The sequence below is a fragment of the Platalea leucorodia genome (assembly GCF_965183815.1).
Source record: "Platalea leucorodia genome assembly, chromosome: 8".
NCBI classification, from domain to species: Eukaryota; Metazoa; Chordata; class Aves; order Pelecaniformes; family Threskiornithidae; genus Platalea; species Platalea leucorodia.
In genome coordinates this window covers 18,291,846-18,309,210 of record NC_138830.1, presented here as the reverse complement: position 1 = coordinate 18,309,210, position 17,365 = coordinate 18,291,846, and the positions used below count along the sequence as shown (strand labels likewise).

At 37.6% G+C, this 17,365-nt stretch overlaps 1 protein-coding gene across 1 annotated transcript in view; it reads left to right on the top strand.

Annotated features, from left to right (window-relative positions):
* RASA2 (RAS p21 protein activator 2) overlaps nt 1-17,365 on the top strand; it is a 54,238-nt gene that overhangs the window by 18,336 nt on the left and 18,537 nt on the right. The window contains exons 5-8 of the mRNA XM_082319769.1: nt 3,844-3,920; nt 12,739-12,822; nt 14,707-14,779; nt 16,071-16,147. Of these exons, the coding sequence (XP_082175895.1) occupies nt 3,844-3,920; nt 12,739-12,822; nt 14,707-14,779; nt 16,071-16,147 (311 nt within the window). The remainder of the gene's footprint in view (nt 1-3,843; nt 3,921-12,738; nt 12,823-14,706; nt 14,780-16,070; nt 16,148-17,365) is intronic.

Genomic DNA, 17,365 nt, shown 5'->3' with positions numbered 1-17,365 from the left:
CCCCTCATCCACTAAGCAGGTCACCTTGTCATAGAAGGAGACCAGGTTAGTCAAGCAGGACCTCCGTTTTGTAAACCCATGCTGGCTGAGCCTGGTCCCCCGGTTGTCCCACACGTGCTGCGTAATGGCACTCAAGATGATCTGCTCCATGACCTTTCCTGGCACCGAGGTCAGGTTGACAGGCCTGTAGTTCCCCGGATCCTCCTTCCGACCCTTCCTGTAGAAGGGCGTCGCATTTGCTAACGTCCAGTCATCCGGGACCTCCCCGCTTGACCAGGACTGCTGAGAAATGATGGAGAGAGGCTTGGCAAGCTCCTCTGCCAGCTCCCTCAGTATTCTCGGGTGGATCCTGTCTGGCCCTGTAGACTTGTGAACATCTAGGTGGAGGAGCAGGTCGGTGACTGCCACCTCTTTGACAACCGGGGCTTCATTCTGCATCTTATCTCCATCTCCCAGCTCAGGGGCCTGAAAACCCCAAGGATGACCAGTCTGACTATTAAAGACTGAGGCAAAGAAGGCATTAAGTACCACAGCTTTCTCCTCATCCTTCGTGGCAATGTTTCCCTCCACATCCACCAAAGGAGGGACATTCTCCCTTGCCCTCCTTTTCTCGCTGATATATTTGTAAAAACATTTTTGTTGTCTTTAACAGCGGTGGCCAGTTTAAGTTCTAGCTGGGCCTTCTCCTGTCTAACCTTCTCCCTGTGTAACCTCACATCATCTTTGTAGTCCTCCTGAGTCACCTTCCCCTTCTTCCAAAGGTGGTAAGCGCTCCTTTTTTTCCTGAGTTCCAGGAAATAGAACCTGTATCTGCTATGTAGAGACATTTTTGCAGTAAGCACACAGAATTAACAATTCGGGCGGTACTAAATGTGGGAATATTATGTAATTTGTGGAGTATTCTAGAGCCCCAGTTTTACTTTCCATGTGCCCCAAGGACTTTAGTTTACTGAAGATGCTTCTGAATGGACAACTTGGGTTATTTAAGGTTCTTTAGTTTTAATTAAACTTCTCTAACTTTTGGCTTAGAATTTTTTTCTTCTACTTAGATATTGACATAGTGTGTATGGCATAAAGATGACCTTCCTTATTCTTACAAATTCAATAGTTCAGTTGTGATATTTGTTCCATTGAGTTGGGGGAAGTGGAAGGAAGAGGACAGAGAGTTCAAGAGAAATACTGTAACCTAGAGTTTCTGACATTGAGGGAGGAACTGGAAAATAACTGTTAGCATTTCTAACTCTGTTTAAACCCCACCACCCCCCTCAATAACTTTCCCAAGCAAGCATAGACTATCTTTTAGATGAAAGAGTATGCATCTCCTCCTCTTGAATTTAAAGGAGAGAAAGTTTTATGAAGGAAACTAACACTGTCAAAAGTTACTTTGTGGTACACTTGGAACAGTAGTGTGATTCTGTATATGGAATGTGGGCACTGTATATGAGCAGCTATTGGCGTAAATATTTAAAATACAGTTGCTAGCCCAGTTTTGACCTAAGAGTTTTAGAAAACTAGAAAAATTGTATTTATTATGGATACTTGTAATATTTCATAATGTGGCAATGACCAAAATATCGAAACTGGGGGGAGAAAAAAACCTCTTAAAATACAGTGTTAAAATGCAGTAGCAATGCTAAAAACAAAACTGTGTAACTAAATTGTTTTTGTAGCTCTGAAGTTTAGGATGGTGATTTGGACACTCTGGTTTTGCCTTCTTTGTTACTATGTGAATCTTGGCCACATAATCAACAGTTCCATCTTCCTCTAGTCAGTATCTGAAAATTGATTGTTAATCCATTTGTAAAGTTAAAATGGTACCTACCTGCCTTTGAACAGCCCCGAGATCTACAGATTTGAAAAGTACATTCACATAAAGTGCACTGCTTATTTATTGTGTAAGAATGGCTGATTTCTCTTTATGTTTTGAACTAAAACCCATCTGTACAACCACGTTTAAAACCCGGTTGCATATCATGTCAAAAGTTCTGATATAAATCTGCAGATCAGCCACTTTAGGAAACCATCACACTGCTCTCAACAAACAAAACAAATGTACCCAAAACTCTCCATACATGTCAGGGAAATATTTACTTAGAATCATGTTACTGTAGCCATCATGGTGCTGAGTTTTGAACAAACTACTTCTACAGATAGTTCTCAGGAGCAGTAAACTTTCTATTTTAGTCCTACTCATCGGGTAGAACACGATTGGTGTTTGTTTTGGGTGGTTTTTTTTGTTGTTGTTTTTTTTTAAAAGCAAAAGGAAGATGTTTAGGCCATTCACAAGGTCTGCCTACTAAAACTAGTTAAGTCAGCTATTACAATAAATACTACTAATGTTGTCTTTTCATTTGTCATTCAAAAGCTTTGCCTTGTAAGGCTGTTGGCATGCTTCTCAGTATCCTGTTTTTATCCTGTAAATCTATTTTTGTAACTGAGTTTCTCTGCTTGACAAATATTTTCTTAATGTACCTGTGTTCCAATCCATGTAGTAACAGTTTGCAAAACACTTGGCAGGCATCCCAAAATAGTTACGTTTAAAACTTCCTTATATAAGAAACTTCACTTCTCCTCCCATGTGACGTACAGAGAGAGAAACACAGCCCTTGCCTCAGGGGATTTACAATAAAAACATTTCAGTTCTATGTCAAAACATAAGTGCTATAGAAATGTGTGCAAGGTCAGCTAAGGGTTTTACTTCCATTTTAGCGTTTACAGCAAAATTGTAGTTAAAATTACAGCTTGCTTCCTTTGCCGCACTTTAAAATTACCTTCCAGGTCCCTTCCCTAAGAATCATAATCGTGGACAGACTAGTGTCACCTGATGTTCCATTTAGCAAATAGACAAATTCCAAGAATACTGAGGAGAAGATGGTTTAGAGGAAGGACTGTGTCAGTGTCTGGTTATCTTAGATGTGAAAGCCAGCACAAATAGCCAGGCACCGAAAGGAGCAGCAGTATTGTTCAGGCAGTAGATGTTTGGAGCAAGGTTAGGGTACCAAATTTTGGTCATCCCAAGAAAGTTGCGTATCATGGTTTAGAGTTTTTGGAGCCTTTTATTGAGAGGGCAGAGTAGGCTGGCCCTTGCTGAGTTCTGAAGTTAGTCCATGCTGTGCCATCATTTGTGGATTCTTTTTCTTAATACATCCTACCATATCAGAAAAAGGAAAGAAGGAAGCCAGGTTTAGCAATTATTGCCACCATTTCCTCTCCTTTGTTGTGTTTACTGTTCCATGAGTATATCAGCAGACTTCATGAGATAGATGAAAGCTGCACTGGGATGCATAATAAATTTCTAAATGATCTTCAGTCTGGTGGGATGGACAGGATTTCACAGCTGGATATTAAATGTTGCTGTTTATGGCTACTGCATACTATTCTACTTTTCTAAATACACCTAACTGCCTTCAGAGTCCAAGGTCATTTTAGAACTTTCTCCTGAAATGCTTATAAATTCGCTGTCTATTTGCTCAAGGATTCATCCTGTGCTTAGGACAAGAGAGCTGAGAGGCACTTTTGCTATTGGTACTTCCTCATGCTGGAAGAAATGTGTGTGTGTGTGTGTGCGCGCGCGTGTGTGTGTTAAATCTGTGGAGGCTTGACCAATTCATGTGCTGGCTGCAGTTGAGGATAATGCTTCTCTTTATTGTTGTCTCTCGAAGTTCAAATGCATTCATCATACCCTACTTGCAGGATATGTGCTTTAGGATAGATATTTGCTTGAAGTGGATATATTGGAATTACCTTAAATAGCTTCTAACTGTAAACTATGTTATTGTTCTAATTACTACTTTTAAAATAAAGGCTTTTAAAACTATTTGTTTTTCTCTCTTGTTTTTTCAGGGAAAAGTTCACCTTGAATTAAAACTGAATGAACTGATAACAGATAATGGATCTGTGTGCCAGCAACTAGTAGTACAGTAAGAAAATCCATTAATCCTTGAATATTTAGTTGTTTGTTAGAACGTTATGTGATTTGTCTCTCTTAATACTGAATATCTGCACATCCTGGTACCAATAACATTTTTCTTTTTATATGACTTTCCTTGGAGCCTACCTTGCTGCCGGAATGGGTATATGCTGAGGGAATGGGTATATGCTTAGGGAACTCCTACAGAAGTTTTTCACAACTGCTCATCTCTGCTGCTCCCAAAGCACTCGCTTTTATTAGGACTCAGCATGGCTATCTGGTATCGGTAGTTCAGTGTCTTGTAATTCCAGCTGAATTGGGTCTAGTGAGAAAGCTAGGAATGCCCACTGCAGCTGACAGCCAGAACTTGCAGTACTGCTCTTCCTGACAGAATTGAGCTGCTAGTGGTGGTGGTGGGAACAGCGTGAAACATTTTCGGTAGTAAGATTTTGGTTTGGTATGTGAAAATCCACTTTTAGTTTTGCTTCAGAATTACTTTCTCATGGTTAACCATGATAAGGAATGTTTATAGAGGAACAAAGTACAGGAGCTGCCGTTTTGCAGCAGCATAATGTTGCCACGTTTCAGTAAAATTTCGTAGCAACAGCTTAAGGAGTTTTCATTACCAAATTTAATTTTGACTCCAAAGTGTAAAGACATTACAGCATGTCAAAGAGCCTCATGGAAACAGTACATTTTTGGTATATATTATTTCAGAAAAGACAAATTTCACCAATATTAAAGAAAAAGCACAGAATGAGACATATTGGAAGATACTAACCAGTCTGTACTCTTGTATTGTTACTGTTAGAGCTGTGTTTGATAATGATCCTATGTGATGGCTTTGGGAGTCTGAATATACAGGTTACAGATGTTAGTCACAGAAGACCAAAATTCCACATGTACTGGTCACTCAGTTTCTTTTTATTCATTATTAAGCAATACACTTAGGGCCAGAAATTGATAAGAAGCTAATGCAAATACAGCTATACAAAAATGTTTCAACACTGTCATAAAAAGTTTGTCTGATAAGGGCATACTAGAAGATACTGGTCTCTCTAGAAACTAATCCTATCCTTTACTTTGGAAGAAGTCTGACAGCCTTCTATGTTACTTGCCTCGGAGAGACTGCTTTCATTGAAAAGACCAGTGGAAACCAATGACTTGCAGAGACTCAGACTGACAGTGTTCTCTTGTGACTCTACGTTCTCAGCATGAGTTACGTTCAGGAGAACAAGCCAGTCTTGCTGCAGTTTTTTTATTTTTAGTGCTTCAGAAAGAAATAAAAGCTTTTCTGCACTTGTCTCCTAACAGGTTGTGGGATAGGCCATGTGAAGAAAAGGGTACAGATACAGGGGGTGTAAAGACTAAGTGAAAATTAAGATTAAAAACTCAAAACGTAGTAAGATTCTTAATTTTGCTTTCAAACATTGTTCATTAACTTATATATTTATTCAGAGAGTAAGGGTTGTTGTGGGGTTTTGGGGTTTTTTTGGGGGTTTGTTTTTTTTAAATCTTCTCTGAGAATTTAGTATGAAAGAATGGGTTGTATCGTGAAACTGTGAGGGGAGGAAATGGTGTGTGGTCTTCTGTTTGTCTCAGTGACTTCATGTTCAGATCAGCTCCAGGGAGCAGGGAGAGACCCTTACACTGTCAATTTTGCTAATGTAATTTTCATTATGAGGTTTAAATTACATTCTTTCTGTCTTAGTCAACTATCTAAACGAAGATGAGTAGTTTAGTTGGAGCCAGACCTAGCAAAATAATCTCTTTGCTTTTCTGTTACTTGGTATGAAAACGGAAGCTAGTTCGTTGGTAGAACTAAGCCAGTGAAACTGGTAGTGCTTTAGTGGATATTGTAGGCTGATAATTCAGGTAAGATATGGAAACTCATTGTACATCAATGTATATTTATAACTTAAAGATAATTCTGAATGTGTTTCTACTTGTATAGTGGGTGGCAGCTTGCTTCACTGGGAGTCCTGCTGCTCTTGTTTTTGTATCCCACCTGAAGCACAAGGCAGAATTAGAACAGCTTTTCCCCCATGGACTATTCACCACCAAAAGCTGGCTGGAGCTTGATGACTTTGTGTTTTACTCCCAACTTAACTTTCTGATAGAATATTTTTTTAATTTATTTTTTTATATATCTGTGCACTTTAGTCTAAGTTAAATTATTTTATTTTTAAAACATGTTTGGATTTTTAATATGATGAAGAAAAGTTGTTTTAGAAAGTTACTGTTGCAGATTGCAGTTTTGAGTAGGAAGTGGGTTACTCACTGTGCCCTCTCTTAGGATCTCTTTATGACGGAGATAAATGATCAAAAGGAAGCCAGGGTTCTCTCGTGGTTGCTGTACTCACCCACTCACTGACACGTGGGAGAGGACTGTGCGTTAAACACTGCAGTATTACATCAGTACTTTTGCCTTCATCTGAGATTATGAAATGCACTGGAGTTCCTTAAACTAAAAATGTTCAGTAGTATTTTATCACACAAGCTGATAGCCTTGAAAAAATTGGCTGTATAAGTAATACATTGTACATAAATATATTTTTTGGATGTACATGTGAGAATATGAGAAATAAGAAGTCTCTCCCTGGATATAGTATTATAGAAATGGATGTGAGGGCATTTTTGAGACCTTTTTGATCTTAAAGCATGAGGACCTTACAGAAAATACATGTGAGATTCTTTAACAGAAAATGTGAACTCTTTAACAGTCTGCTTATTTTGTAAATTTCTGAGGGTAATTAGTCAGTGATGCACTTATCGCTATGTTTTGTTAGTCACCAGGCCCTGAGAAGTCATTGTATTAGTAACTCCTTTAAAAAAGCTGAAAGATAGGAAGTAGCAGAGCTGTGATTGAGTAAAAAAAGGCAAAGAGTGGGCATGTGTATGTGTTTCTGTCCTGGCTTCTTCTCAATCTGTCCAAAACTGAAAAAGTATTGGCCAAAGAAAAAAATAACATGGAAAAAATAATTCTTAAAATATGGGCTATAATACTTGCCTTTCAGAGCCATGTTTTACTTCATGTCCAAATTAATGGTCTCTCAATGTAATGAGGCAGGGAAGCTTTTAAACCTTCACCAGTTACATTTTTTGTAGGATAAGAGAATTCTAGACACTTCTGCTGGCTTCTGTGCATAGGTAAGTTTCTAATGGATTTCCACCATGTATTCCCTGAGAGCCCGGAAGTTCTACAAAGATGGAAAATATAGCTATAACTTTCACAACACAAGATTGAAGATCATGTTAAGCGCACACACAATAGCAAGTAATTCAAGGGTGGTGGTTCTGAGCGTTATCTGGAGTCTCCTGCCACCTTTTTGCTTGTGGATGAATGAAAGTGAGGGATTAGACCTGACTAGGAGATGGATCCGTATCATTTTGGTTTTGTAGACATGGTTGTAGAAGCTTTGTTTGCTGGTCTTCTAGATGGGTTTTATGATAAGAATTGATTTAAAAACTGAAGGTGATTCCAGTAGGAAGCAGTTTTGGAAAGTTAAGGATTTGGACAAGAGAGCTGCTGCGGATGGTAGCCTCTTACAGCTAATGTGGGAGGGAGGAAGGCTTAATTTCTCATGCTAGTATGTATAGTAAAACCATCTTTTCCAAACAAGAAGTTGTTGGGAAAAGAACATGTGATTGTAGAAAGATAAGTGTTGCTGCATATGATGAAGGGATGGTCAGTTGTCCTATAACAGAACCAGGAATGCGATTCCTCACGTTTCTTTTTGTCCTCTATCCCTCAACGCACCCCCTTCTGTTTTTGTTTTTAATTTAGATCCTTATTCGGGCTCTATTCCCCAACTTTAGGTAAGGGAAGTAAGCTTGGGGAAGGATAAGTATTAATACATCTCAAACTATGTTTCTGTCAGCAAAGCTGTGGATAACAGTCAAAAAAACCCCTCACTTCTTAAAAACTGGAAGTTTCCTTCTTTTGCTCAAGTTGACAAAAAGTGGTCACGTACAAGATATGCCACAACTGACTGATCTGGTCTTACTTGATGACGGGGCAGGGGAGAGGAAAAAATGGTGGCCAATTTTCTTAAGGTGGGACTTTCTGAAGTCAGTTACGGCTTTCAGGTTGTGTAAGCATTCTAAAAATGTGATATTGAAATACATTTTTTTTCCCTGGAGAAAGTCAAATTAAGACTTGCAATTGCTTATCTTATATCAATGAAGCCCTTACACTTTTTTTGAAATACAAGTACAAAGTTAATCTTCCTTTGGTGAAGGGCTATCTTAGAGACCAGGTACAGAGGGCTAAGCCCTGATTTTACACATAATTTTTGTATTAATTGGAAACTTGCTGTTAAATTGCATGCAGATACACCCACAGACCATTTCTGAATTAAAATTTTGTTTTGTCTCCCATTCTAGTTGTTTCCTTTTCTAATGTGTGAATGAGGAGGGGAAAAAGATAATGCAATTGATTAACTGCTGACTCAGTGTGGGCTCTTTTTTCAAAACCACAATGGCATGTATAGTAGCACATTTCAAAAATATATGCTTGCAGCTCTCCTTTTTGGGAGTCTGTAAAAACAAGTTTGCGTGACCATTGTTTGCATATTTGCTGCTGCTGAAACAGACGATACTTGAACGGTTTCTTGCCAAATTAGGCTATTGGATGGTAGTACTTGCCTTCTCTGTGTTTGACATGACTGCAGCTCTGAAAGAAACAGTTTTATGTATTTACAATGCGAATACTTGAAAGCCCAGAAATGGCTTGTTACAGCTAGATTTTGTCTCTTTTTGCACTTACTTTTCTAAATAAATTATATGCTATACTATCTTAAATTGACCTGTCAGTTTGTTATTGTCCTGTTTATCTGCCCGCATGAAGTCGTTCTAGGGAATGTAACCATTTTTATGAAGTGTACAAATCCTAATGGCTGCAGTTATTTAGTTTCTGCACTTGGAGGACTTCAGTTGATTTGAATGGTGGAGGTAGAGTCCCTCAGAGGGCCCTTGAGGGGCTTCATTGCGGGCTGTGTCTTTTTAAGGACTTATTTCCATCTTATGAGCTGAATATATGCCAGTTGTATCTGAAAGGTTCGTATTTCCTGTATGAAACTCCTCTTGCAGAAAAAACTACTGAGATGTGAAGCAAGAATTAATGTAAACTGAAAGATCTCTTACACTGTGCCGTAACTGATCCATAGTTCAAGAAAAGAACAAAAGTCCTTCTGTTAGTTATTGCTTAGGCTTTACATAAAGATGTAGTAGTTTAAAATATAAAATAAAAGGCTTTTAAGTTCCTGTCTACTTCTTCAAACTCCATGCATTTATGCTTTCTGAATGAAAATTGCTTGTGCCAGCCTAAATAGATGAAACAATTTGTCAAAGCTGAAATGTTTACCATATGGTGGAAATATATTTATTATGGTTGTCAGAATAGGAATGTATATTTAGTGTTATTTTATTTTTTGATTGGTCAAAGTGTTTGGAGGTTTTTTGTTGGTTTTGGTGGGGTTTTTGTTTGTTTTTTTTTCCTGCTGTAGAAGATTGCAGTTCTAGCACTTTGCCTGATTCTTTGGGGAAGGGCAGTATTCCCGTGAGCTTTGCTAGCTGGTAAACTTGTTGAGGATGCACTTTTCTATTTCTGTTAAGTCTACTTTAATTGAGCCACTTAAAACATCTTCAAAAAATTTAAAACATGTTTACTGCAGGATGTTTGTTTAGTAGCTTAAAACTATCTGCAATAATTCAGTCTTGTGTATTCAGTCCCTAGGGAGTAACAATCCGGTTTGATAGTGCTGAGTTGATTTAATGGCTTCCTACCCTTAATGGCTACTTGCCTGACACTGCCTTTGGAGCTTGTGAGATCTTCTGCATGACTAGGTTAATTCAGGTTGCCAAACTGACTGAAAATCGGCTTGAAACTTAAATAGCTTTCTGTAAGGTTAGTAAACAGAACCACCATAGGTGTTAGATGCAAGGCAGGAGTGTGAGAGAAAGAGGAGGATCCCTCATTTTGGTGCAGTTCAGTTGCCTTAGCTGTGCTATCAGATAATGTGCGTAAGGCAGACTCCAGGTAGTAACTGGAGAGGTAAGGGATGGTTATGGTTGGCTAGCTTAGAGTTGGAGATGGAAGGGGAGGAGGTGAGATAAATTTGAAAGAAATTCTTGAGCCTCATGGGTCTGAAGAGGAAAGATTTGGGAATGTTCGGAGTTGATGGTCAGGGGGACTGGTGGGATACTGTTTGTTTCTTGAGATGTTGGAACAGGGTAGGCTGTCTAAGCTCGGTAGACCTTACTTGCTGGCAACAGAACTGTGACTTGGGCAGGAGATGAAAAGGAAATGGTAGAGCTGCCTACACAGGGAGACTGACTGGAGCATGAAATCAGCTTGAAGTGACAGATCTATATGATGAATCCGGAGATTCTAGTTCTGCTGCAAGGCTGCGTAGTTGTCAGTAAAATGTTTTTCAACTTGCAAGAAATCACAGGCAAGCCTTTCTTTAGTTTGTGTATGTTGTGGTCAAGCTGTAAGGAGACAGGGGAGGCTGAAACAAGCTGTTTCTGTAACCAAAAGTAGGGCATTGTGATCAATTTTTATTCATATGATAATAGATGTTTTCCCACAGGATCATTATGTCAAGTATGCAGGTCGTTCATACAGTGATTGGGGAAGGAGTAAGAAACTTCATACACAGGGAAAGAAACTGCTTTCTGTAAGACATATCTGTTTGCTAGAGAAATCCAGGAGCTTGCTGAATATGACACAGGCTGTAGGAAGAGAAGTTGTGTTGTTAAAATAGTTTAATTCTATCCAGATAAGTTTGACTTGATCCATCATCTATGAATTTCTACGAGATTCAAGTTGAGGATTAGAGTTACACTCAGCATTTACACCTGAAACCAAAAATCTGAGAGCTGCAGAGACAGTATGTTAAGTGCTACAAAATGCCTGATAGTCTGAAAGAATCAAGCCCTAGCTGCCTCAAATCAGATACCCCAAATGACTGAAAAGTCTAGACAGTTCAATTTTGTCGCCACTCTTCTATGTCACGTATGTGTTGGAGGAGGAATCAATTAATGCTTATGAAACAACTGGATGTTTCAAGAACCCATTTAAATGGTGGGTTTGAAATCACTGTAGGGTTCATTGTGATTCAAAAATTATTGAAATGCTGAAGGCCATGTGCTTGAAAACTGGAAGAAAAATAACAAATGATTGTGCAGTGGTTCAGCACTAAATGTTCCCTGAACTGGCTAAGACAAAGGGACTTTTGGGGGGGAAATACCATCTGGTTTATAGTCGTGCATACTCCAAAGAGGGTGGAGTTTTGAGGCAGCACAGGAGTGTTAGTGTCTCTTGTTTCCTCACTTGCGAGTGTTTGAGTTTGCAACTCTTGTTATTCTTTTAACACTTGCTTTTCTACAGTACAGAAGGCTTTTACTTAACAACAATGTGTAGCTACTGTTGCTGCTATGTAACTTTAACTTGATCTGCACAACTATTTATTCCACATTATAGTAGTATTAGGACACTTGATTATTTATATGAACTTAGAGTAGAAAAGTCTGTTTTCTCCTTAAGTTACATGGGGTTTGGATTTTATTCAAACTGTCTAATTATGGCAACCAAAACTTACTTGCATTAATTTAGTTAAATTCCTGTAATACATTACTTAAAAATAGATTATTTTTAAAAGAGAGAGCAGGAATATAACATTCAGATCTCATTTGTGTCTTGTTTATGAAATTTTGTAATCTGCTGAATGTATCTGGACTTAATACTACAGTGTGCATGGCTACATTAGAGCATCATTTTGCTAGAAAGTCTGGTTTCTGCTGTAAATTTACAAACTTTTTTCTCTATTTTTGTTGTTCCAGCTGTTTTTAGTTAGTACTCATATGTGGGCAGCATCTGAAGGTTAGCCAGCTTGCTGACCCAGCTCTGTTTCTAGTAGTGCTGCTGCTGTGGTAACTCAGAAAGATTGCAAGCCTTCAGGAAAGGTCCAGAAAATGTATCTCTGTCCCCATGAGCATTACTTTCGAACCATCCCGTCCCTTTTGCATCAGGAATGGTGAACAGTGTGTCTATGTAGCTGTTAAACACCAGCTTACAACTTACTGTATGAATTATGGAAGAAAACCGTATTTTTTAAAGGGCCATTTAACACTGATCATGCACTATTGTGAAAACAGTTTGAAAATAAACTTTAAATACTATTTCGAAGGTAAACTAATTTTCTCTTTGTGGCTGAATAGTATGGATGGAACCTAGACGTGCTAGGACTATATACTGATAGTTTTGGATGCTTAATTTTAAACAACATTTCAGGATATGATTTTGCATTTCTCATCTTATTCAACTCAGAATGTAGTTTATCCGAAACAAAATATTTAAATCCATTTTAATGCCTTCCAAATGTAGTTGCTGCCATGTGGATGAGGCCAAATAGCTTTTTGTGGGCCTTGAGAAATCAAATTTAAAAGTTAATGAAGTCTGCAGTTTCCCCTAACATTTTACTTAAGGTTTTGCCATGCATGTGTGATACTGGAATGTCTGTTATTGAAGCAATTCCAAGAATTTTGTTCTCACAGAGCCCCCCCTAAGCCTGACTATACACTTGAGTATTACCTTGTATTACCATCCAGAGATCTGTAATTATGATCTAATTCATGTATGTACATTACGTTGGATCAACATATATATTAGTGTGTAATACAGCAGAACTTAAACAAATCTTTTAAAAAGAAAGGGTTGTTTGGGGTTTTTTTTGTTGTTATTGTTGGGGTTTTTTTTGTTGTTTGGGTTTTTTTTAAGCCAAAGACATTGCTTCACTGATCTATTGATTGCCTTTTCCTTGTAGCATAAAGGAGTGCCATGGGTTGCCGCTTATAAATGGACAGAATTGTGACCCTTACGCCACAGTCTCTCTTGTGGGGCCTTCCAGGTAACATTTTAGTATAAAATTAATGAATCTAAAATGCTGTGATCTTAAACGGGGAAAGAAAGCCATAGGTTTTAAGCAAAGTCCTTAAAATCTAGAAAAAATCTTAAAATGCTTTCTGCGTATATCACATCTTCCATTGTTACTGTACTCTTCCCTTCCCTACCATACTCTCAGATTGTGAAGGTGTTTGGTCTGTCTGAATGGCCTGGACTAATCAAGAACCACTTGTCGCTCAGTTTGTTCTTTATTCTCAGGTTTTGTACTGGACTCTTGATATCTGCACTGTACTTCCTGTTAATTTTTGTCAAATTCCTGTATGGGATGAGATAGTTGCTCACCTGCTTTCCTCTGTTCCCTGTTTTTCTTAATGCATGAGTTTCTTTGCAGCAAATGTTTAGCAACTTGGAGGAAGCAAGAGAATAGGGGTTCTAGTGAGACCTTTCTAATGCCAGCACCTTCAGGATGCTACTAAAAGTCCCCACAGTTTACATGCCTCCTTTTTTTTTTTTTTTTTTTTTTTGATCAGTAATCCTGAATAATGGTTGGGGTTTTTCATTTAAGAAAAATCCCGTATCCCACACATTCACTATCTGTAAGTCCCTGCCCAATAACATCTAAAGTAAGCTAGGTTTCAGTTGTTTCCTTTTTGCAACACCAAACCTAAGTCCATCTACTTTCTCTGGTACTGAAGAATTGCCACTGTGAGCATATTACCAGAATGTCTTCTAGCAAACTTGCGTGTTTTAAAGACTTTGGAAGGATTGTCCCCAAATAAGCTCTGAATGAATGGGGCATTTTTTCCTCCTTGGTAATACATGATCATATTTTGTTTAGGTTTGGGTTGGGGTTTTTTGGTGGGTGGGGTGTTTTGTTTTGGTTGGTTGGGTTTTTTTTAAGAGGGCTGGGGAGATTTGACCATTATACCTAGGAAGCATGGTCTTAATTGCCAAAGAAGGTAAATTGACATATATTTCCTGTTTGAGTCCTGTGATACAGGTGGAACTGGGTGAATGTTGGTCCCCCACAATATATTTACCCTGTTGGTATAGGAATATATGTGCAAATCTGACAGAAGTTCCTAGTTAAGATTTTCCAATCTCATGCATGTGTGACTCATGTACCATGGTTGGAATATTTAGATGGCCAGCGCCTGAAAATGGTTAGTTGATGTCTAGGACAATTTTTCTTCTCCCTCATCTGTTTTTCCCCCCCATTTTGTGTTTGTTTCTTTTGGAAAGCATTTTTATACTATCATAGCCCTTTACTAACTAAATAAGACTGTATTCTTTTATAAAATATGTGAAATTAAAAAAAGAAATTACATAAAACACAAGGGCATGGGGAGCAATTGTTTTGTTTGACCCTATGCTATTTAGTATCTAGCATTAGCAGCAATTCCTTCCAAAGGAAACATTCAGTGGCTTGGTGTAAGCCTCTGTCTGTAAAGAAGTAGTGGGTATTTCCCCAACAAAAAAGGGTGGGAAAAGCAGAAATTGGCAGCTGAACAAGACAATAAAAACTGTGCTTGTAACCTGCAAGCAGGGGTAAAGAAATTGTCTGCAGACTTAAGTTTGAAACGCTTTAGAAATTGTTGATTTGTTTTACCTGATATGTGTAAGTCATATTCATTTGTGAAATGAAATAGAAACTTTGGGCTGGACAGACGCACGATTAACTAGATACAGCACTTAAAATTTTAACTTTCCAAACTATATTGTGAAGATGAACTCGTTTTATTTTAACATTTTCTTCACTGATCAAAGTGATCTCTAAAATGACAAAAAACGTTTTAACTTAAATGCATGGGTCCTTCTTGACAATAGAATGTCTTTAAAATTGTGTGTTTAAGTTGTCTATGGTAAAAATTTTACCACATTGGAACAGGAATGACCAAAAGAAGACCAAAGTAAAGAAGAAAACAAGCAATCCGCAGTTTAACGAAACATTTTATTTTGAGGTAACTTTTTGTGTGGTATTCTGCCTGTTTATCTATTTTATGCAACCCTTCAAATATTTTTAAGTAAGCTGCATAGCAGTACCTAATGCAGAAAGCTCTCTTCAAGCATATTGAAGAGCTTTTACTAGCCTCTCAAATGTAAGTGAATGACAAACTTACATTTCTGGGGACTACCAGACAATAGCATTCCCCTTCAATTGCTATGTGAAAAATTACTTCCTCACAGGCACATATGTGAAGGTAATTCATTACCTTGAGTCACTTTATATAGCATCTGTTGCCATCAGGAATTCTAAGAGAGCTTTAACCTATCCTGTGGAATTTGATTTAAATATTTTCAAGACATTAAGCTAAAAAAAAAAAAAAAAAACAAACTTATTTCTTTAATAAAACAATGTAGCAATTATACCCAATAAAGGCTAATTTCATTATTTTATTAAAAAAATGTTAACTTTTTTGTTACTTAGGATTTGATTTCAATTCTACATGAATTACCATATAATAACCAAATTACAAGTTTGAATTTTGATCTGATTTGTCTCTGTAATAAAACCTACATTTGCATGTAAGCATACTATACTGTTCAGTTGAGAGTTGGAAATGGTACAACTATATATGTGCCTCAAATGTATTATAATTTACTGTGTTTATATAGATCCTGGTCCTGCTGCGGGACTTGAGTGAGAAATTGTTCCATACTTATGTATAGAGTATCAACATATGGCATGTGTATCAGTTGACCCGCTCAAGATGCTGAATGTAATTTCTTAGGAAGTAAGATATTGGGATAAAAACGTGATCCAAACCACTCTGTTAACTTTATGACTTAAAATTTATTGGAGTTAAACTGAGAATGTAATCAGGCAAGAAACAAGGAAAATTAAAATAAGAGGTTAAAATTGTGGTATAACTAGGGCAAGAAGAGTGGACTTCTTATGTGTTGTTTCCTTAAACATCTCAGAACTAACTTTAATGATTTCTTGGGGCTCATGCTGAAACCAAATAAATTCTTGCCAGTTCCATGTCGTACTTCCTTCTTGTTTTTCCTGGTAGAGCTATACTATAATTCCCTTAGATATTGGCTAGCCCTCTTCAGGCTCCACCATGAACCCTTCCTGACCTATTTTTCACCTGCTTTCTGTCAAAAGGCAGTTTGTTTGGTGAATGGAACTTCTTCCTTTTTAAAAGGAACAGTAACTATTTACCAATGTTAAAGAGGCAGGGATTTATTTGTTTTTTGACATCCATAATACAACAGTTAAGTGTGTTAATAGGAGGAATTTACTTGCAGGTAACCAGGTCCAGCAGTTACACCAAAAAGTCCCAGTTTCAGGTGGAAGAAGAAGATATTGAGAAACTAGAAGTCAGGTAAGTTATGTAGAGTAGAAAGTGATTTATTTTATCATTAATAAATCATAACATTTTATCACCAAGACAATAAAGAAAGGTTTTATTTTAGTGTAACTCCAGAGAATTACTGATCAGACTTGTAGAAAAGCTCCTTCTAACATATAAAATTACTCAAATTTTTTAGTGTGTTTCATACTGAAGATGGGGGGTTTTGTTTTTAACTGAATAGTGGTAGAGTATACCTAGCAGCCTAAACTTGTTTCCCATGCCTGTGAGTAAAGAGGTGTGAGGATGTCCTATCAATATATATTAGTCTGGGCAGAATATTGATAATAGAATTTGTACTGAAGGATAACAGCATACCTAATGCTAGTCTATGGTTTCAAATATAGTTGGCTGTTCTAATAAAAACAGAGGGAAAAGCCTCTTCTATGAGATTCTTAGTGTTTTGCATTGCTTCTTAGAGGAACATGTGTTGCATCTTTTTGTTGCAAATGCAAAGAATACTTCAAAGTATATTCCCCTTTTCTGCTCCTTTACCCTTAGAGCAGGTCTGTCAGTATTTGTGCTATGTAGCTAGAACAGTTGAGAGCCCCTGTACTCAGTTTCTTTTCTTTATTGTGCTCATGTACATAACATGCACCAAATCTGCTGAATGATGAAAAGTCAAGGCTAGTGTATGTTTCCTAACAGACATCAGAAGAATGAAGTAGTTAGTTTTAATAGCCATTGTAGAACTAACTAGGTATGTGCATTTTTAACTATTAGATTAATGAATATCTTAATTAGAATTGTATGTTTCATTATAGATGCAAATATATTTAGAAAAATAGTGATGCCCCAACAAATCTAGTATTAATTTTGTTTGTTCTCCTTAACAACTGCTGTCTGTCAGAAATGTCAGAGAGGTAAGAAGTAATAGAAAAAACCCAAGGTGCATGTCTGGAGTCTGTGATTCCTTTTGAGGTTGTAAGCATACGAGCTGCTGTTTGGAAAACAAGCGCATGTGTTGGTGTGGCATTGCAGTGTGCCAAATTTTAGCGATTAGATAGGGATATGTAAATATATCGGTTAAAAAGTTCACTTGAATTACCTGAGAAGAAATGTGCACAGTTTTGGGGGTGGAGACTGCTCAGAATCCATATGTTGCCAGTATCACTTTTATTTACTGATGCAAGGTTTGCGAGTCTAACTCTCACTGTTTGTTTCTTTATCTGTTCTTTGTGGGTTAATAAG